Raw genomic sequence first — 22895 nt, forward strand, 5'->3', positions numbered from 1 at the left:
CCGCGGTGGCCAAAACCCAACTCGACGCTGGCTCGGGCATTGCGCGTTCCTGAAGCTGGGTTTTCAGGCGAGTTTCTTTCCGCTAAAGGGAATTTTAGGAAGAGGAATAATAATTGTGAGCTCAAAGCTCACTGCCCCTCTAGACTGTGAGGTCACCGTGGCAGGGATTGTCTGTCTTTATTCCTGTATTGTACTTTCCCAAGAGCTTAGTTCAGTGCTCTGCACATGGTAAGTGCTCAGTAAATACGGCCAAATGAATGAATGAATTGTGGTACTTGTTAAACGCTTACTTTGTGCCAGGCAGTGTACTGAGTGCTAGGGTAGAGACAAGGTAATTAGGTTGGACGCAGTCCCTGTCCCACATTGGGCTTCCAGTCTTAATCCCTGCTTTTGACAGATGAGGTAACTGAGATACAGAGAATTGAAGTGACTTGCCCAAGGTCACCCAACGTCATCATCATCATCATCAATCGTATTTATTGAGCGCTTACTATGTGCAGAGCACTGTACTAAGTGCTTGGGAAGTACAAATTGGCAACATATAGAGACAGTCCCTACCCAACAGTGGGCTCACAGTCTAAAAGGGGGAGACAGAGAACAAAACCATACTAACAAAGTAAAATAAATAGAATAGATATGTACAAGTAAAATAAATAAATAAATAAATAAATAGAGTAATGAATATGTACAAACATATATACGTATATACAGGTGCTGTGGGGAAGGGAAGGAGGTAAGATGGGGGGATGGAGAGGGGGATGAGGGGGGAGAGGGGGAGCAGCAGACAAGCAGACAAGTGGCAGAGGCGGGATTAGAACTCAGGTCCTTCTGACTTTCAGTGCCGTTCTCTACCCACTACGCCACGCTGCGCCCGTCCTTTTCCTTCGTTCATGTGACAGTCCCCCCTCTCCTTTTCAAATAGGGCTCCTCGGCATGGATCTGCCAGACGGTGTTTATTAAGTTTCTATAAAGCTCTTCCAAAGACCCCAAAGATGGTTTCTTCTTTGAGAGATATTGGGAGAGGTGGCACGCAGAGCAGCGTGATCCTTTTCTTTGACAGTCTGATTAGGTGTATGTCTTCCAAATTCTCACGGTGCTTCGCGTGCATATATGTGTGTGTTTCCTGGTGATTCCCTGAAGAAAATTAGCTTTTGGACCTGTGATCCTTGGCTTCGTTTGCAAAGGGGCCTCGCGGAAAGAGCACGAGCCTGGGAATCAGAGGGACCTGGGTTCTATTCCCGGCTCTGCCCCTTGTCCACCGTGGGACAGCGGGCAAGTCGCTTCAGTTCTCTGGGCCTCGGTTTCCGCATCTGGAAATGGTGATAAATACTGGGAGCTCCTGTGGGATGGTGACCGTGTCCAACCGAATTATCTCCTTTCTACCCCAGCACCTAGGCCGCGCCTAGCACAAAGCAAGCGCTTAGCGAATACTACAGTTATCATTCTTGTTATTAATAAAGGTGATCCGGAAGGCCTCTTCCCAAGCTTTTGAGCTTACTCGTATTGCTTCTGTTCTGTCGCAGACTCGAGAATGAACAATCCGTCAGAAAGCAGTAAACCGTCGATGGAGAGCGGGGACAGCAGCACAGGTAGGAAATGAGAAGGAAGGAAGGAAAGAAGGAAGGGAAAGGAAGGAAAGGAAGGACTCAGAATTATCTATAATTATATTTATTTGTAGTTAATACCCGTTTACGTGTTTCAATGTGTGGTTCTCCACAAGAGCCAGCCATGTTGCTCTTCTCTCTGTGGTTCTGTCAGCTCGTTGTGGACAGGGAACATGTCCCCCAACTCTATTGCATTGGACCCTCGCAAGCGCTTAGTACAGTGCTCTGCACACAGTAAGCACTCAATAAATACAACCATTTTGATAGACTGACCACCTAAGTGGTCTGTCTCCTCATTTGAACATTAATTGTCACACTCGCCAGACAGATGAACGTTCACAAAGGGCTATAATAAAGTCTCTGGGGAAAAGGAGCGCTCTACCACTAATAATAATAATTGTGGTATTCGTTAAGCGCTTACTATGAGCCAGGCCCCGTTCGAAGGGTAATTGGGTTGGATGCAGTCCTTGTCCCACATAGGACTCACAGCCTCAATCCTCTTTCACAAGATGAGGGGACAGAGGCACAGGGAACTGAAGTGACTTGTCCAAGGTCACACAGCAGACAGGTGGCAGAGCCGGGATTAGAACCCCTGACCTTCTGACACGACTGGTGTTCCCTGCCCACAACGAGCCGACAGTCTTGAGGGGGAGACAGGCATTAAGTAGGAAATGTGGATATGGGCTTAAGTGCCGTGGGGCTGAGGAAGGGGTGAGTAAAGGAATAAAAAGGAAGAAAATCCCAGCCTAAGGGCGATGCCGGAGGAAAGAGGAAATGAGGGCTTAGTCGGGGAAGGCCTCTCGGAGGAGGTGTGCTTCAGTAAGGCTTTGAAGGTGGGAAGAGTGGTGGTCTGTCCAATATGAGGAGGAAGGGCATTCCAGGCCAGAGGCAGGGCGTGGGTTGAGAGGTCGGCGGCGAGATAGATGAGATGGAGGTCCAGTGAGTAGGTTAGCGTTTAGAGGAGCAAAGTCTTTTACCGTGGTTTTCCCCTAGCTGGCAGGGATGGAACCGAGAAGCAGAAAGAGCTAGCCTGGATCTTTTACCGGGTGTTTATCACGTTTAAGTATTCCCGTTTAGTGCATCCCCTGAGGCACCTTGGCTTACCTCATTATAATAATAATAATAACAATAATAATAAGTAAATCTGAACCTGCCTTTTAAGACTCTTGTAAGATTTAATTAGGCTTGTAAAAGAGTTTGGAATCTTTGACAAAAGACTAGGGAATTTCAGGATATTACTGTTTATTAGACGTAACGGTTCATTTATTTATACGTTACGGCTCTCACCTCCCAGGCCCCGGCCGACCCCACGGACTGACTCACCGGGTTCCTTATTGGTTTTTCTTTCTCTCGTTCCGCAGCGCGTTCCCCGATGGCTCGTAAATCCGCTGCCGGTTTCTTTTTTCCCTTCGTTTGTTGGTTTGTTTTTTTCCCCCCGGTCAGAGGTCTACCAGAATAGACACCGTATGGAAAGACTCAAGGAATTTAGGCTAGGACTGCTTGGTAACAGCCCTTAGATAGATCAAAGATGCACGAAAGATGGGGGGAAAGGTTATACCCAGATAATTGCCTGGTATCATTCATTCGTTCTTATTTATTGAGCACCTACTGTATGCAAAGCACTGTACAGTATAACAATAAACAGACACATTCCCCACCCACAATGAGCTTAGCGTGGTAGGAATCTAAAGTCCAACGGTTCGCCAAGAAGGCGGACATAGAGGCCCCTCATCCCCTTTCAGATTCCTCCTGATACCGGGGAAGTCGATGTGAATCAGTGAGTGGCATTTATTGAGCACTTACCATGTGCAGAGCACTGTACTAAGCACATGGGAGAGTCGAGGACAACAAAGTTGGTAGATACGTGATACGGCCCCCTAAAAGAACCGCTCTCATCTCCCCTCTGAGCTCAGTCCTCATGCACAAAGGCAGGGGCCTGGCTCCTCTTCCTGGTGGCCTGGTTCATTCAAGCTCCATCATCTCAATAATAATAATCACTGTGGCATTTGTAGTAACAATAATTGTGGTATTTGTTAAGCGCTTACTATGTGCCAGGCACTGTGCTAAGCGTCAGAGTGGAGACAAGCAAATCGGTTTGGACACAGTCCCTGTCCCCCTTGGGACTCCCACTCTTAAGCCTCATTTTACAGGTGAGGTAACCGAGGCAAGAGAGAAGTCGTGGCTTGCCCAAGGCCACACAACAGACAAGTGATGGAGCCGGGATTAGAACCCCGGACTCCCAAGCGCTCTGCACACAGTAAGCGCTCAGTAAATACCATTGATTAACTGATTTCTCTTCTTCAAAAGTGGGCTGAGGGTAAAGCCCAGTTGCCAGGCCTTCGATGTTTCAGGGGTGACACCACCTCCCTCCAAGCCACCTCTCCCATTCCCAATTCCCTTTTTTCCTCTGACCACGGACGGGGGGCTCTCTACCACATCACTTCCCGTGGATCAATCAATCAACCAATCAATCAATCGTATTTATTGAGTGCTTACTGTGTGCAGAGCACTGTACTAAGCGCTTGGGAAGTACAAGTTGGCAACATATAGAGACAGTCCCTACCCAACAGTGGGCTCACAGTCTAAAAGGGGGAGACGGAGAACAAAACCAAACATACTAACAAAAGAAAATAAATAGAATAGATATATACAAGTAAAATAAATAAATAAATAAATAAATAAATAGAGTAATAAATATGTACAAACATATATACATATATACAGGTGCTGTGGGGAAGGGAAGGAGGTAAGATGGGGGGATGGAGAGGGGGACGAGGGGGAGAGGAAGGAAGGGGCTCAGTCTGGGAAGTCCTCGTGGATCTACTCATAATAATAATAATGATGGTATTTGTTAAGCGTGTACTATGTGCTGAGCACTGTTCTAACTGCTGGGGTAGATACGGGGTAATCAGGTTGTCCCACGTGGGGCTCACGCTTTTAATCCCCATTTTACAGATGAGGTCACTGAGGCACAGGGAAGTTAAGTGGCTTGCCCGTGGTCACAGAGCAGACAAGTGGCGGAGCCGGGATTAGAACACACGTCCTCTGAGTCCCAAGCACGGGCTCTTTCCACTAAGCCACGCTGCTTCTCTGTGTCCCTCCTACAGAAAAAAAAAAAGGAGTGTTTCTCCATGGTCAGGCTCGGTGCTCAGTGATTATTCATGGGCATTAATGAGCTTCATGAATATTGATGGCTCCGGGCCACCGTCGTCCTTCATTAGTATTAAAGAGAGCTGTGAGTATTAATGAGATTCACACCCATTAGTGCCATCTTGGAAATCTTTTTTTTTTAATGGATGTTCCCATAATAATAATGATATTCATTCATTCAGTTCAATTATTGAGCGCTTACTGTATGCAGAGCACCGTACTAAGCGCATGGAAAGTACAATTCAGCAATTAAGAGAGACAGTCCCTGCCACCATGGGGTTTATAGTCTAGAAGCGGGGAGACAGACATCAAAACAAGTAAACAGGCATCAATATAAATAAATAGAATTAGAAATACACAACAAAGAAAGTAAATAGGCATCAATGGAAATAAATAGAATTAAAGATATATACATCTATACATAAGTGCTGTGGGGCGGGGAGGGTAAAGGGTGCGAATCGAGGTGAGGCGGAAGGGAGGGGGACCTGAGGAAAGCGGGGGCTTTGGCTGGGAAATAATAGTTGTAGTGTTTCTTAAGTGTCTATTATGTTCCAAGCACTTGGGTGGATTCAAAATAAGCAGATCGGACAGAGTTTCTGTCCAACATGGGGTTCGCTTTAGGCTGTTGTATTTGGACTCTCCCAAGTGCTTAGTCCGGTGCTCTGCACATAACTCTCACTAAATGCCATGAATCGCCAATTAGGAGAGAGGACAAGTATCGAATCCCCATTTTGCAGATGAGGAAACAGGCCCAGAGAAGTGAGAGGACTCCACCACAGCAGGCAAACAGCTGAGCTGGGATTAGAACCCAGATCCTCTGACACCCAGACTCCGGCTCTTTTCACTAGGCCACGAGGCTTCTCTTTGGTTAATGTGTTCACCTTGCAGGCTTGCCCTAAAGGGTGGCGTCACCTGGAGAGAAACTGAGCGTGTTTACTGGTAATGGCATTTGTTGCTAATGAGATTTTCCTGTTCCTCCTGGATCTTCCAAGGATAGGGGTCCGGTCTATTCGTGGGCCTCGTGAACCCCAGGAAGGGGCCTAGGCTAGAGATTGTCGACTTGGAACCATCCTAGATCCTTCAGCTCCACCCCCCAGGGGAGAAATCCACGGGAAAATGGGTCACCACCACTGCCTCTCGGTGCGCCCCATTTCTTTTTTTTAAAATGGCATTTGTTAAGCACTTACTATGTGCCAGTCACTGTGTTAAGCGCTGGGGTAGATAAAATCAGTGAGATTGGCCACAGTCCCTGTCCCACTTGGGACTCACAGTCTTAATCCCCATTTTACAAGTGAGGGAACAGAGGCCCAGAGAAGGGAAGTGACTTGCCCAGGGTCACCAAGCAGGCAGGTGGCGGAGCCGGGATTAGATCCCAGGTCCTTCTGACTCCCAGGCTGACGCTGTAGCCACTAGGCCAAGCTAGGCTTTAATCTCTGCTCTGCCACTTGTCTGCTGGATGACCTTGGGCAAGTCACTTTACTTCTCTGGGCCTCAGGTCCCTCATGTATAAAGTGGGGATTAAGACTGTGAGCCCCATGTGGGACAGATACCGTGTCCAATCCGATCAGCTTGTATCTACCCCAGCACTTAGTACAATGCTTGGCACGTAGTAAGCACCGGAGAAATGCCATTAAAAAAAAAAAAAGTGGCAGCCCAGCAACTAGATGCTTCTTCAGAGGAGATGGGGAAAATATAGAGCTCTGTGATTTTAGAAGAAACCAATTTTATTTCAAGTGAAAATCATTTCAGAACTAAATTACATGCCCCCTCCGGAGAATTTCCACCTAAAAAGCCAACAGAACCAAAAGTGAAATTCACGTTATGCTGATTTCCTTCCCGGTTTAATAATAAAGTTTATTATTTTTTTAAAAAAAGAGAATATATGCGAGTGCATGAGTTCCATGAGAAACAATTAGTGGAAATGGGAAGCTGAAAAGAAATAGGGTAAGAAATCGCTCTTTAGACTGCTTGCTATATAAGGTAAAAAATTGCTCTGTAGACTACTTCCAACGGCAGTTTGATGGTTCTCAAGTTTTTACCGTGCAAAAGATTCCCTTAGGATTTGATTGTATTTGGGGACGCTGCTTGGACACCTCACAAAATTTCAAGCCCCGCTTTCAGTTTTTATATTGGAGCTCTTTGAAGCCAGTGATGTAAGGGTTTGTTTCAGGGGGAGCGGGATGTTGCTTTATTTTATTGTACGTGGTAGGGGCTACTGTGGGTCCAGCACTGTGCTAAGAGCTGAGGTAGATACAATTTAATCAGGTCGGACCCAGTCCCTGCCCCACATCACTTCTCTGACCCTTCTTTTCCTCATCTGTAAAATGGGGATTCAATATCCATTCTCCTTCCTCCTTGAATGTGAGCCCCACATGAAAATTGATGACCTTGTATCTATCCCAGCGCTTAGTACAGTACGTGACAAAGAGTGAGCACTTGAACCAGTACGTCAGTCATTGCATGTGTGTGTCCTCTAGGCTGTAAATGCGTTGTGGGCTGGGAACGTGTCCCAAGTGGTTACTGTAGTGGCCTGCACACAGTAAATGCTCAGTAAATAATAATAATAATAATAACGATGGTATTTGTTAAGCACTCACTACGTGCCAAGCACTGTTCTAAGCATGGGGGGAGATACAGGGTAATCAGGTTGTCCCACGTGGGGCTCACAGTCTTAATCCCCAGTTCACAGGTGAGGTAACTGAGGCACAGAGAAGTTAAGTGACTTGCCCAAAGTCACCCAGCTGACAAGTGGTGGAGCTGAGATTAGAACCCGATGGATTGAATACGATTGAATGAATGAAAGCGTGTGTGTGTGTGTGTGTGTGTGTGTGTATCTTTGTCATGGGTATATTTTCCTCTATAATCAGTGGTTGCCCTACTGATGGCTTGGATGCCCAAATCATCTTACCTTACTACCGTGAGAAATTCTGCACCTAGATTAACCGGTTGTCAAAACGGCGCGTGGCCTTCAATGACTATTCAGTTGTATTGTCGTATCTTGAACCTGGATTTGCCAGAGAGAAAACCCCTGACCATCTAAGACCAAACCAAGAATCTAATAAGTGCGATGTCCCGATCCCTAGGCAAGTTCAGCTCATCACCATCGACAGGGAATAGAGAAACGTAGTGATAGGACAGCCTAAGATTCAAGAAGATAGGGGCAACCTTTTCATCCAGTGTGTCTGGGGTGTATTTTCAGTGCCCGGAACACGTGCTTTGGATTTCCAAATGCCACCTGATCTAGGATTGCTTTGGAAACACCTTGGAGAAGATGTGCCAAGCCCCAATAGGGGAGCCTCAGAGCACCCGCCATTTTGAGCGGATCTCACCGGGGGCCATCCCAATCAATTAATCGGATTTATTGAGCTCCTGCCGCATGCAGAGCACTGTACTAAGCACTTGGGAGAGCACAGTGTAACAGAGTCGGTAGATGTACTCTCTACCCACAATGAGCTCACAATCTAGAGGGGGAGACAGACATTAATATAAATAAGTAAATTACGGATATGGACAGAAATGCTGTGGGGCTGAGGGGGGATGGAATAAAGGGAATAAAGCAAGGCAATGCAGAAGGGAGTGGGAAAAGAGAAAGTGAGGGCTTAGTCAGGGAAGGCCTTTGGAGATGTGCCTTCAATAAGGCTTTGAAGGAGGGGAGAGTGATTGTCTGTCAGATATGAAGAGGGAGGGCGTTCCAGCCTAGAGGCAGGAGGGGGGCGAGAGATTGGCGGCGAGATAGACGAGATCCAGGTACAGTGAGAAAATTGGCTTTAGAGAAGCGAAGTGTGAGGGCTGAGTTGAAGTAGGAGAGCAGCGAGGTGAGGTAGGAGAGGGCAGCGGGATTGAGGGCTTTAAAGCCGACGGTGAGGAGTTTCTGTTTGATACCGAGTTGGATGGGCAACCATTGCAGGTTCTTGAGGAGTGTGAAAACATAGAACAGTTTTGTAGAAAAGTGATCCGGTCAGCAGAATGGGGAGAGAAAGGAGGCTGAGGGGTCAGCAAGGAGGCTGATCCACTAATCAAGGCAGGATAGGAGAAGCGATAGCAGTTTGAAGGGAGAGGAACGGGTAGATTTTAGCTACGTGAAGGTCGAACAGACAGGATTTAAGAACGGATTGAATGAATGGGTTGAACAAGAGACGAGTCAAGGATAACTCCAAGGTAACGGACTCGTGAGACAGAAAGGATGGTGGTGCTGTCTATGGTGAGGGGAAAATCACAGGGTCCACAAGGTTTGAGTGGGAAGATGGGGAGTTCTGTTTTTGGGCATGTGCCCACGGGACACCCGGGTAGAGATAATAATAATAATGATGGCATTTATTAAGCACTTACTATGTGCAAAGCACTGTTCTAAGCGCTGGAGAGGTTACAAGGTGATCAGGTTGTCCAACGGGGGACTCACAGTCTTAATCCCCATTGTACAGATGAGTTCACTGAGGCCCAGAGAAGTGAAGTGACTTGCCCAAAGTCACACAGCTGACAATTGGCAGAGCCAGGATTTGAACCCATGACCTCTGACTCCAAAGCCTGGGCTCTTTCCACTGAGCCAGGTTGCTTCTCTGTCTTCAAGATATCTTGAAGACAGGAGGAAATGTGAGAATGGAGAGCTCAGGACTGGATTGATAGGTTCCCCAAGACATAGAAGCAGCCTGGTTTAGTGGATAGAGCCCGGGACTTGGAATGCAGAAGGACCTGGGTTCTAATTCAGGCTCCGCCACTTGTCTGCTGTGTGATCTTGGGCAAGGCACTTCACTTCTCTAGGCCTCAGTTCCCTCAACTGTAAAATGGGGATTAAAACTGTGCGCCCCACATGGGACACGGGCTCTGTCCAACCCGATTAGCTTGTGTCCACCCCAGTGCTGCGTTCAATGCTTGGCACCTAGTAAGGACTTAACAAATTATCATTAAAAAAAAATTACGATACCAAGAGAACGCATTCCCCAGTGTTAAGACGCAGAAGTCTTTGACACAGGGCAAATATCAGGGTCTTCTAGGCAACAGTTGGCAGGGCCAGAGATGATTTATGGTGCCATCTCTTCTAAATTCATTGCAGGAAGTAGCAAAGCTTTCCCAAGAAGTCCTTAGCAACCAAAGGAAGAGCAGGTCTGTGGAATATGTATGCGTCTCAAGAATTCCTACTAGCGGGCAGGAGGGTCAGGTAATGGGGAAGTCCATTATTGGGAAATCACTCTTAAAAAAATCAATTTTCAAATTGCTCGTCCTGACATCAGGCAGTTCTTGCAAGATAAGTGAGAGCACGTTGCCCCAGCAGACGTGTCTTTGAAAAGGCTTACTGCTCTTTGAGGGGTTTGGTTAGTTAGTCCTTTTGCACTGGGTAACTCTTCGAGGCTGCCAGGTATTCATTCAGTGGTATTTATTGAGCGCTCACTGTGTGCTGTGCACTGTAATAATAATAATAATAATAATGATGATGGCATTTGTTAAACGCTTACTATGTGCAAAGCACTTTTCAAAGCGCTGGGGAGGATACAAGATGATCACTTTTCCCACAGGGGGCTCACAGTCTTAATCCCCATTTTAGAGATGAGGTAACTGAGGCACAGAGAAGTGAAGTGACTTGCCCAGAGTCACACAGCTGACAATTGGCAGAGCCAGGATTTGAACCCATGACTCCCAAGCCCATGCTCTTTCCATTGAGCCACGCTGCTTCGCGCTTGGGCAAGTACAATACAGAATCAACAGACACATTCCCAGCTCACAATAATAATAATAATAATGATGGCATTTATTAAGCGCTTACTATGTGCAAAGCACTGTTCTAAGCGCTGTTTTTTTTTGTAATTCATTCATCTTTTATTATACTTTTGGCAAGCCTCATATATGACCAAAAAAACCATTGCTCACTATAATTAAACATATTCTCTTGCTTTACACAAATTGTAAACATCATAAAGTGGACAAAATAGATGGATTAAGACATATTCCTGAACTCTGACATCCTCCTTTCTCTGAGTTAGGACAAAAGAAATGCTGTGAAACTTCAATTACAAAAGGTTTTATGCCATACAGTTAACCAAGTTAGCATATACTGCATTTAAATTAGCATCTGTTATTATTTAGGGTTTCAATTTAGGTAATACTTAAAACAATGGTAATTAATGCTTGATTAGGGTTGAAGTTTTAGGAAAGAAAGAAAAGAAAAGAAAAAAGAAAAGAAAAGAAAATGAACTTACAATGAACTTACTCAGTTGGATACCAGGCGCAGAGTTGGAAAACACCCAGAAAACCTCACCTTATCGAATCAGTTAATCAGTTGTATGTATTGAGCATCTTACCGAGTGCAGGGCACTGTAGTAAGCGCTTGGGAGGGGTCAGTAGAGCAGTGTTGGTAGACGCGTTCCCTGCCCACAATTTACTTACCATCTAGGGGAGTTTGGAGAGTGTAGGAGCAAACCCGATGTCTGCCCCAGCACTTAGAACAGTGCTTAATAATTGTGGAGTTTGTTAAGCGCTTATTATGTGCCAGGCGCTTTACTAAGTGCTGGGGTAGATACAAACAAATTGGGTTGGGCACAGTCCGTGTCCCATGGGTGGCTCACCGTCTTAATCCCCATCTTGCAGTTGAGGAAACTGAGGCTCAGAGAAGTGAAGCGACTTGCCCAAGGTCACACAGCAGACACGTGGCGGAGCCGGGATTAGAACCCTGGTCCTTCTGGCTCCCAGGCCCAGGAGGCCACTTTGCTTTTAACGCTGCTTGACACAGAGTAAGTGCTTAATAAACACGATGATGATGGTAATAGCAGTAGTAGTAATAATAATAATAAACTCCAGATCTTGAGAATCCCGGCTTTGCTGGATCCCGGGGCTGGGCCTCTCGCCACTTTAATAATAATAATCATCATCATCATCAATCGTATTTATTGAGCGCTTACTGTGTGCAGAGCACTGTACCTAGCGCTTGGGAGGTACAAGTTGGCGACATATAGAGACAGTCCCTACCCAACAGTGGGCTCACAGTCTAAAAGGATAATAATAATAATTATTATTATTAAATAAATAAAGGATAATAATAATTGTGGTATTTGTTAGGTGCTTACTATGTGCCAAGCACTGTACTAAGAACCGAGGTCGATACGAGATAATCAGGTTGGACACATTCCCTGTCCCACATACTCTTAATTCCCGTTTTCCAGATGAGGTAACTGAGGTTCAGAGAAGTGAAGTGATTCGCCCAAGGTTTCACAGCAGACAAGCGGCAGAGCCGGGACTAGAACCCACGTCCTTCTGACTCCTGGGCCCCGGGCTCTAGCCACCAGGCCGCCCCGCTTCTCCGCGACATCCCCAGCCCTGTCGCTTAGACGGCGAGGAGCGGTCGGACCAACCGACGGTTGGTTGATCAGAAACTCCTGCCACAGATGAAGCGATGTCCGATATTCCAAACCCCCCGTTGCGTTCCTAAAGGAAGCGCCAATCTTTTCCCAATTGGTATTTCTGCCAAGAAATGGGGCATAGAGAAGAAGGGGCAACAGCGTGGCTTGGAGTTCACCCCTGCGTTCAGGAAGCCCCACACCTTAGTGCTCATTGGGTCCGACGCCCCGGCGTATTGTTCTATCGTCCTCTCCCAAGCGCTTAGTACAGTGCCGTGCACACAGTAAGCGCTCAATAAATGCGACTGAAAGAACGGGCACCTCTAACGGCCTCCCGACTCCACATGGGCCCGCTTCACTTCGCCGAAGGTGGCCCAACTCGTTGACGTACTACACTCGGATCAGTAATACGACTGCTGTACCCTCCTTCCAAGAATCGTCCTACCACTTCTTTGAGGTTAAATCACCCCGCGAGCTCGGAATCCAACGCGCCAATGAGCCAATCCTTCCTTTTTTTGTCAGTCCCCAAAAGAGTAAATGAAAACAAGCGTCACCCGCTCAGGTGCTAAGGAGGTCTTGGTTTTATTTAAGAGCAAAACTACTAATGCCTCACCGTAAATAGCGTCTTCCAAAACACTTCCGCCATCTCGTTTCCCCCGCGCAGTGGTCCTGTGAGGTAAATAAGGGCAGAATTATTATCCCTAGACCGAATTCAGGTGGCAGTAAGTCTCTAAAAACTACCTCTGAACCACTTTCGTCGGAGATTTGTTGCCAAGGGGATGGAGAAGTCTCCAAATGAGGTAACACGGAAAAGAGTAGAAGTGCTCGATGTGGAAAGATGGAGGCCGCCAAAATTCTTCTGTAGGCCGCGGATAGGACAAATGCCAAGGTTTTTTTCTTTTCTTTTTCTTTTTTTAGCGGTATTTAAGCACTTATTCTGTGCCAGGCACTGTACTGAGCACTGGGGTAGGTACAAGATTTAATGCAGTCCACATCCCACGTGGGGCTCACGGTCTTAATCCCCATTTTCCAGATGAGGTAGCTGAGGGACAGAAAAGTGAAGTGACTTGCCCATGGTCACCCAACAGACAAGCGGCGGAGTCTTCTGAGTCCCAGGCTAGCGCTCTGTCCACTAAGCCACACTGCTTCTCTGGACGACACGTGTCCGTGTAGAAATGGAAGCCACATGGCCCACTGGATAGAGGTTGGGTCTGAGAGGCAGAGGACCTGGGTTCAAATCCTCTCCCCTAGGGTTGTGGGACCTTGGACAAGTCGCTTCACCTCTCTGGGCCACATTTTTCTTAACTGCAAAATGCCAAATCCCTGTTCTCCCTCCTACTTAGACTGTCAACCCCATGCTGGGCAGGGGCTGTCGTCCGGCCTAATGGACTCATACCCATCCCAGCGCTTAGGACAGTGTTGTGGGTGTGGAACGTGTCTGTTTACTGTTGTATCGTCCCCTCCCAAGCGCTTAGTACAGTGCTCTGCACCCAGTAAGCACTTGATAAATGCAATTGAATGAAAGAGCGAATGCACAGTAAGCATTTACCAGGTACCATAAGCCAACCAAACTAACCAGCGCTTAGAACAGTGCTCTGCACACAGTAAGCGCTCAATAAATACCATTGAATGAATGAATGAACCCAACAAACAGTGCTTAAAAATTAGCCCGAAGTGGGGCAGGGACTGTACTTGGCCTGATTAACTTGTATCTACCCCAGTGCTTGGAACAGTGCTGGACACCTAATAAGCACCTAACAAATACCAAAAAAAAAAAAAAATGGGGGGTGGAGGAGAGGAAATATAGTTACTCTGTCTTCCAGAGGCAAGTTACCTGGAAATCACCAGGGCTCCAAGATGAGAACCTTTGAAAGCCTTCAGGGTAGCACTGAAGCCCATCCGCCTGTAGCTGGTAATAATAATAATAATAATTATAGTATTTGCTAGACACTGTTCTAAGGGCTGGGGTTGATACGAGGTAATCAGGCCGTCCCACGTGGGACTCGCATTCTTAATCCCCATTTTACAGATGAGGCAACTGAGGCACAGGGTAGTGAAGTGACTGGCCCAAGGTCACACAACAGACAAGTGGCGGAGTCCGGATTAGAACCCACGTCCTCTGACTCCCAAGCGCAGGCTTTTGACAGTGGGCCTCTCAGAAGATGGTTGTGAAAGGGGGACAGAAAGGGGAAGAGGGCGCTTTCTCTGCTTATGCAATATTTCGAAAATACCGTGAGGCCTGTCAAGATAGGCCCCTGCCCCAATTTTGTTGCTTTTATCTCCGCTTCAGGCAGAATTTTTGTAAAGAAAAAAGAAACAAAATCAGAGGGAGCTGGGAAATCGTTGATTTGTCTCCCTCTCCTGGTTGATGCTTTTAAAGCCATGGCTTCCTCTAGTTCGAAGAAGTTAGAGAAATCCTCTTCGGGCCACAAAACGCCTCTCTCTCGGTGTAAATCAAACCGAAGCCTCCCAAACAATATCTCCTCCCCTTCTCTCCGATCAAGAGGACGAGCCACTGTGTTCTGTATGGACCTCTCCCCTCGAGGAGGCCCGAGGGCAGGTGGCCGAGAACCCCGCCACACTGCTGCGCCCTCATCCGCGGAGTGAGACGGAAAGGCCGTTCCTGAAAAGGACCCAACGTCACTCAGGAAAGCGGAGAACGGACAAGAGAAGCGGAAAGCCTTAGACGGGCGATGGTCACGCCGTAACGGTTGGGCTGCTCCTGCCACTAACCATCCCTTTTCACGGCGATAAGCTTAGGCCGCGACTGTGTGTCTTTCTCACCCTTAATGCCCCCGATGCCAACCTGGCCCAAATCAATCATCAACTTAGTGTTTACCGTATGTGTGGAGCAGTTAAGCGCTCACTGCACTCCAGGCGCTGTGCTAAGCCCTGCATTAGAAGCGAATCAGGCCGGACGCAGTCCATGTCCCGTTCGGAGCGCACGGTCTTCATCCCCACTTTACAGATGAGGGAACCGAGGCACAGGGAAGGGAAGCGACTTGCCCAACTTCCCACAGCAGGCAAGTGGCAGAGCCGGAGTGAGAACCCAAGTCCTCGGGCTCCTAGGCCTGGGCTCTTTCCACTAGGCCGCCCTGCTTCTCAGGTTAATTAGGAAAGCTAATCCAGCAGGCCCTAAATGTCTCTTGGAAGTCTGGTAAGCCAATGCCCAGTCGCCCCGTTGCCTGACACATCAAGTCTGAAGTCATTTTGAGGAAGGAGCAGTGTGACTTAGGGGCCGGAGCCCGGGTCTGGGAATCAGAGGACCTGGGTTCTAAATCCAACTCTGCCACTTACCTCCTGCTTGACCTTGGGCTTAAAATCTCCATTTTCTCACCGGTATACTGTTATTTAGGGTAGGGACTGTCTCTATATGTTGCCAATTTGTACTTCCCAAGCGCTTAGTACAGTGCTCTGCACATAGTAAGCGCTCAATAAATACGATTGATGATGATGATGATGATTTAGACTGTGAGCCCCACTTGGGACAGAGACTGTGTCCAACCTGATCAGCTCGTAGACACCCTAGCGCTTAGAACAGTGTTTGACCCATAGTAAGCACTTAGCAGATACAATAATGATAATAGGAAATTTCTACTCAATCAATCAATCAGTCGTATTTATTGAGCGCTTACTGTGTGCAGAGCACTGTACTAAGCGCTTGGGAAGTACAAGATGGCAACATATAGAGACAGTCCCTACCCAACAGTGGGCTCACAGTCTAAAAGGGGGAGACAGAGAAGAAAACCAAACATACTAACAAAATAAAATAAATAAATACTCGAGGTAATTTCTTAGCAGACCTAGGCCCCCTTGCCTTTCCTAGGAGAGCAAAGATTAGAAACAGCGTGGCTTAGTGGATAGAGCCCCGTTCTGGGAGTCAGAGGGACCTGGGTTCTAATCCTGACTCCTCCACTTGTCTGCCGAGTGACCTTGGGCAAATCACTTCACTTCTCTGGACCTCAGTTCCCTCACCTATAAAATGGGGATTCAGAGTGCGAGCCCCATGTGGGACAGGGACTGTGTCCAACCTGATTAACTTGTATCTACCCCAGTGCTTAGAACAGTGCTTGGCACATTGCAAGTGCTTAACAAGTACTATTATTATTATTGTTATCTACTCCAGTGCATAGAACAGTCCTTGGCACATAGTAAGTGCTTAACATGTACCACTATTATTATTATCTACCCCCGTTCTTAGAACAGTGCTTGGCCCATAGTGAGCACTTAACAGTGCTTGGGTAAGTACTCAATAGGTACCGTAAGTACCATTATTATTATTATCTACTTCATTGCTTAGAACAGTGCTTGGCACGTAGTAAGTGCTTAACAAGTACCCTTATAGTTACTATCTACCCCAGTGCTTGGCACATAGTAAGTGCTTAACAAGTACCCTTATAATTATTCATTCATTCAATCATATTTATTGAGCGCTAACTGTGTGCAGAGCACTGTACTAAGCGCTTGGGAAGTACAAGTTGGCAACATATAGAGACGGTCCCTACCCAAGAGTGGGCTCACAGTCTAGAAGGGGGAGACAGAGAACAAAACAAAACATATTAACAAAATAAAATAGGTAGAATAAATATGTACAAGTAAAATAGAGTAATAAATACATACAAACATATATACAGGTGCTGTGGGGAAGGGAAGGAGGTAGGGTGGGGGGGATGGAGAGGAGGTATTACTATCTACCCCAGTGCTTAGGACAATACATGGCACATAGTAAGCCCTTAACAAGTACTATTATTATTATTATTATTATTATTATTGTTGTTGTTGTTGTTTAGCTGTCTTGGGCCTACCTGCCACTTGCCCCCTATAACTGGAGTCCCTCCACTAGTAGGGGGGAGCATCTGAGTTTCCCTCTCTGGCTGCAGGGCATCTTCTCACAGAGCCCACGCTTGGTACAGTGCCTGGCACATAGTAAGCGCTTAACAAATACCGCAATTATTATTATTAGGCTGGCAGAGAGCCACGGTTCATAGCTTGCGTGATCACTGTTGATGTACTATTCATCCTTCAGCTATCCCCGCCCGCACCCCCCAGGGTGGAATGTTTTATACGGGGACTGAGACGGGGTGAGCATTTGGAGCCGAAGCCCTCCGTCCTCTCCTTCACCTCACCTCCCTGCCTCAGTTTCTCTAGCTAGGAAATTACCCTGGCCCGTATTTATTGCTTTTCATTTCAGGAGTTCAGACATCAGATATTAACTCATTAATCTTCCCCCCAGCCCCGCGCAGCAAGCAGGCGATAGTACATGGCGATAACCCTTGCTACTGTACCTTGCCGAGATAGGGAGAAGCAATTAGTTATTTCTACAGGACTCGGAGGCTCGGGGATGGGGGGTGTATTGCAGCGCTACTGGGGGGTTCATTTAGGCCCAGGGCGTCGCGTTGAGCTGCATCTGACTGATAGGAAAGGCATGACAGCCCTCTAAATTCTTGTCCTTGTAGACGGCGCTTTGGGTACTTCGCTGACCTCCACCTTTGTGGATTATGCAGCATTTGAGTCTTCTTCGATTTTTTTTTTTTAAAACGGTATCTGTTAAGCACTTACTACGTGCCAGGCATTGTACTAAGCGCTGGGGTGGTTACAGGTTACTCGCAGTCTCAATTCCCATTTTCCAGGAGAGGTAACTGAGGCCCCGAGAGGTGATGGGACTTGCCCAAGGTCACACAGCAGGAAAGCGGCGGGGTCAGGATTAGGACACAGGTAGTCCTCACTCTCAGGCCCGTGTTTGATCCACTAGGCATGCTGCTTCTCGTGATGTGATTTTCTCACCAAGTAATACTGTTGTGGCTGTGTAAATATGGGATTTGTATTATTATTATTATTATTATTACTACTACTACCAATGATAATGATGATGATGGTATTTATTCATCATCATCAATCGTATTTATTGAGCGCTTACTATGTGCAGAGCACTGTACTAAGCGCTTGGGAAGTACAAATTGGCAACATACAGAGACAGTCCCTACCCAACAGTGGGCTTACAGTCTAAAAGGGGGAGACAGAGAACTAAACCAAACATGCTAACAAAATAAAATAATTAGAATAGAAATAAAATAAATAGAATTTATTAAGCGCTTACTGTTTGTTAAGCTCTGTTCCAAGTGCTGGAGTAGATAAAAGGTTATCAGGTTGCCCCATGTGGGGCTCACGGTCTTAATACCCATTTTGCAGATGAGGTAACTGAGGCACAGAGAAGTGAAGTGACTTGCCCAACGTCACACAGCTGACAAATGGCGGAGCCGGGATTAGAGCCCACGACCTCGGACTCCCAAACCCCTGCTCTTTCCACTAAGCCACGCTGCTTCTCTACTCCTACCACTACTAATAATAGTAATTGTGGTATTTAAGTGCTTATTATATGCCATGCACTGTACTAAGTGCTGGGGAAGGTAGAAGATAATCAGGTCCCACGTGGAGCTCAAGATCTAGTAGGGCAGAGGACAGGGATTGAATCCCCATTTTGCAAATGAGGGAACCGAGGCACAGAGAAGGCAAGCGACTTGCCCATGGTCACACAACGGGTAAGTGGTGGAGCCGGAATTAGAACCCAGAGCCCTCGTATCTCAGGCCCGGGCTCTTTCCATTAGGCCACACTGCTTCTCCTTTTAAGGAACCATCCATCCGCCTGGGAACCAAAAGGCCCAGTTCCTTTTGGCACTTAAGATTTGTCCTTAGAAGATTGGTTTCTGCAATAAAGAAGCAGGGTGCTTCTACTAGGGCCGCCTTACCTTTAATGGAATTGAGAAGAGTGGGAAAAAAAAAGTTGTTACAGATATCTGCTGTGGATAAAGCTGTGAAGTGCTGCCATTTAAAAGCTATTTCATACTGTTTGATCTTTCCCAATAGCCTACTTCGTATAAACCTATTAATTTTGAGGTGCTTTGTGAATTCGTGTATTAATTTGGAACGGGGCAGGGAACACGTCAACCAGCCCCGTTAGAGCGGACTCTCCCAAGTGCTTAGTGCAGTGCTCTGCACACAGTAAATACGATTGACCGACTGACTAACTGTTGAGGAGTGGAAGGAGGAGAATTTGTAACTCCTGGCTTTGACAGACTAGGGCATTATAGCCTCACATAGGTCCGTCGGTGGTATGTATTGAGCATTTACTGCATGCAGAGAACTGTACTAAGCGCTTGAGAGAGTTCAGTACAGCACAGTTGGCAGACGTGTTCCCTGTCCACGGAGAGCCGTCAGATTTGCAAGATGGCCTATCTGGTCCGCTGTAAGTCGCCAGAACTTTCAGGCTCGGATGTCGATAACGTCGTTGCTCTGGGAGTCCTTTCGTTCGGCAGAAAATGGCGTCAGACTCCACTGAGACTTTCACTTTGAATCCTGTTAATCCTCAGGTCACCATCCTCATTAATGGTATTTATTGAGCGCTTACTGGGTGCAGAACGCTGCACTAAGCACTTGGGGGAGGACAATTCCACAATGGCCTGTAAGCTCCCAGCCTACAAGGAGCTTCCAGTATGCTGTCTTTTAAAGAATAGGTGGTATGAACGGAGCTCCCTTCTGAGCCCTAACCACTGCACTTCCCCTGCCCTCAAGAGGTTTACAGTCCAGTGGGGGAGACAGTAATAATGGTTGTGGTATTTGTTAGGTGCTTACCATGTGCATGCACCATACTAAGCACTCGGGTGGATACGAGCAAATCGGGTTGGACATGGTCCCTGTCCCACATGGGGCTCACAGTCTCATCCACATTTTCCAGATGAGGAAATAGAGGCCCAGAGAAGTGAAGAGACTCGCCCAGGGTCACCCAGCAGACAAGTGGCGGAGCCGGGCTTAGAATCCATGACCTTTTGACTGCCAGGGCCGGGCTCTAACGACTACGCTTCTTAAACCAAACCAAAATGACTTCCAAATAGCCAGTGCCGGAGGCGGGCTGAGGAGATAACAGGAAGTAGCCACAGATATGGCGGGAGGAGATGTGACTGAATAGGGAATTTTAGTGTACAGTGAATAGCATCTGGTGTAGTACAGCGATAAGCGCTTAACAAATACCATAGCTATTGTTACTATTACTAGTAGTAAAGTGCTTAGCAAGTGCCATAATAATAATAATTGGAATTATCCTAGTGGCATCAAAATATCAAGTCTGGTCTCCTGTTATCCGTCCCACTCAGACTCTGAGCCCCAGGTGGGACAGGGCCTACGTCTGGCCTGATGATCTTATTTCGCCCCCAGCGCTTAGAACAGTGTCTGACCCTAGAAGCAGCGTGGCTCAGTGGAAAGAGCACGGGCTTTGGAGTCAGAAGTCATGGGTTTGAAACCCGGATCCACCACATGTCTGCTCTCTGACATTGGGCAAGTCACTTAACGTCTCAGAGCCTCAGTTCCCTCAACTGTAAAATGGGGATTAAGACTGTGAGCCCCACATGGGACAACCTAATCACCTTGTATTTCCCCCAGCGCTTAGAACAGTGCTTTGCACATAGTAAGCGCTTAACAAATGCCATTATTATTATTATTCTATTGCTATACCGTCCTCTCCAAAGCGCTTAGCTCCCAGAGATGCCACCGGAGGCTGACGCCCGGTTCGAATGCAGTCGGTTGGTGCCACGCAGACGGGGTAACGTCTTGTGTCTCTGGCATTGCAGGCACCCAGACAAACGGGCTGGACTTTCAGAAGCAGCCGGTGCCAGTGGGAGGGGCCATCTCGTCAGCCCACGCCCAGGCCTTCCTCGGACACCTCCATCAGGTAAGGCCCCGTGAGCCGTCAGCTCACTGCGGGCAGCTTGGCTCGGCGGATGACGCATGGGCTCGGAAGCCAGAGGCCCTGGGTTCTAACCCTGGCTCCGCCGCTTACTTGCTGTGTGACCTCGGGTGAGTCACTTCACTTCTCTGGACCTCAATTTCCTCAACTGCCACCTGACCTCTAGACTGTCGGCTCATTGTGTCTACCCACTCTGTTGTATGGGACTCTCCCAACCTCTCAACTCAGTGCTCTGCACCCAGGAAGCGCTCAGTAAATACCATTAATCATCATCATCATCATCAATTGTATTTATTGAGCGCTTACTGTGTGCAGAGCACTGTACTAAGCGCTTGGGAAGTACAAGTTGGCAACATATAGAGACAGTCCCTACCCAACAGTGGGCTCACAGTCTAAAAGGGTGGTGATGACTGGGCCAGCCCCAGAGGGAGTGTTGGAGATTCATTCATTCAGTCAGTCCTATTTATTGAGTGCTTACTGTGTGCAAAGCACTGTACTAAGCGCTTGGGAGATTACAATGTAACAACAAACAGACACATTCCTGCCCACAACAAGCTCACAGTCTAGAGGGGAAAACCGACGTTAATATAAATCAATCAATCAATAGATAAATTACAGATATATACATGTGTGCTGTGGGGATGGGAGGGAGGATGGCGATTGTAGACTGGAAGCTTGTTGTGGGCAAGGAACCCGGCAACCAACTCGGTTGTGTTGGATTCTCCCAAGCACTTAGTAGGGTGCTCTGCCCACACTTAATAAATACAGATGATCGATTGATTGTTGGAGTGAGAGAGAGAAAGGGGAGAGACAACCATGTGGGGGTCAACCGATCCGCCACGACCTCCAGAGGAACATGGACCCAGTAATGCGGGGGACCATTTCAGTGGGAAAGACTGGGGCGATAGTGACGAGAGAGAGAGAGAGAGAGAGAGAGAGAGAGAGAGAAGAGGAGGAGGAGGCAGAAAAAAAAAATGGTTGCCATGGTAAACTTTCATCCCCTGAGAGAGATGTTGGCCAACAGGCTGGCTCTCCAGTGCTGAATGTTTACAGTCCTGCACTGTAATTATCTCTCGTTGACTGGCAGAATTAATCAGAGCCTTTATGGTAATTAGCCGGTTCTGCAGTCCCCAAAACAGGTGGTGGAAAATATGCAAATCGATGCAGAATTTTAATGCTCTGCATAACTAACGAGTTTTAATTACTAGAAGATATCTCTGCATTCCTTTCTGGTGCCTATTGCGTGCAGCCTCGCTCTCCTTCCTTCTCCCTTTTGGATGCAGTATTTTCTTCTCTTTAAAGCTTATTTCTACTGAATCAGAAACATGCGATTTTTAAAGTTCCCCAAAATCACTGAGAAGGGAGTGTGTGTAGGGTGATTCGTTTTTCAAAGAGGGCATTTAAAGGCGTTTGAAACTGGTCCCCCCCCCCATTGGAAAGCCATGTGATGAAGCTATGGCTGAGCTTGGTGCATAGGCGACTTCATGGAGAGAATTCCCTCTACTGTTTCTCGTTTCCATCATTCAGGACTTTAGGTGGGGATTAAGTTTTAGGGATTTGTGGAGGATCAAACCCTTTTTTTCTTCTTTTTTCCTGTTGAATTAAGGTAGCTACAGCTTTGGGGTTTTTTTTTGAAGGGGCGAGGGAGGGAATAAAAAAACAGTTGAAATACGTAGAAGACAGGAAAAGTCTGCAATATCATTAGCCGTACTGGTGCCTATAACAGGATTGTGGGGGTCCAGTTTTTTTTTTTTAACGACCCCAGATTTTAATCTGCTGAATCAAGATGATGGTATCCGTGTAGACATTTGTTATCCGTTTAAGACTAAACAGAGTTATTCCTTGTTGGGTTTTTTTTTTCTTTTTCTTAGTCCAAATCTAATGAAGAATCTGGGGACTCACAGCAGCCAAGCCAGCCTTCCCAGCAGCCTTCAGTGCAGGCAGCCATCCCCCAGACCCAGTTGATGTTGGCCGGAGGACAGATCACCGGGGTAAGTCTTCCTAAAAGGATTGGCAGCAAGGCTCCGCCCCAGCAATATTGCCAACCTCAAGCCGCGCCTTTATTAAAACAGTTCATCC

General features: G+C 47.1%; 1 protein-coding gene across 1 annotated transcript in view; it reads left to right on the top strand.

Annotated features, from left to right (window-relative positions):
• Positions 1–22895, top strand: part of POU2F1 (POU class 2 homeobox 1) — a gene marked incomplete at its 5' end in the record, with an annotated part of 63191 nt that overhangs the window by 18412 nt on the left and 21884 nt on the right. The window contains 3 exons of the mRNA XM_038757990.1: positions 1524–1589; positions 20701–20801; positions 22688–22807. Coding sequence (XP_038613918.1) covers positions 1524–1589; positions 20701–20801; positions 22688–22807 — 287 coding nt within the window. The remainder of the gene's footprint in view (positions 1–1523; positions 1590–20700; positions 20802–22687; positions 22808–22895) is intronic.

The sequence above is a fragment of the Tachyglossus aculeatus genome, chromosome 16 (genome assembly GCF_015852505.1).
Source record: "Tachyglossus aculeatus isolate mTacAcu1 chromosome 16, mTacAcu1.pri, whole genome shotgun sequence".
NCBI lineage: Eukaryota > Metazoa > Chordata > Mammalia > Monotremata > Tachyglossidae > Tachyglossus > Tachyglossus aculeatus.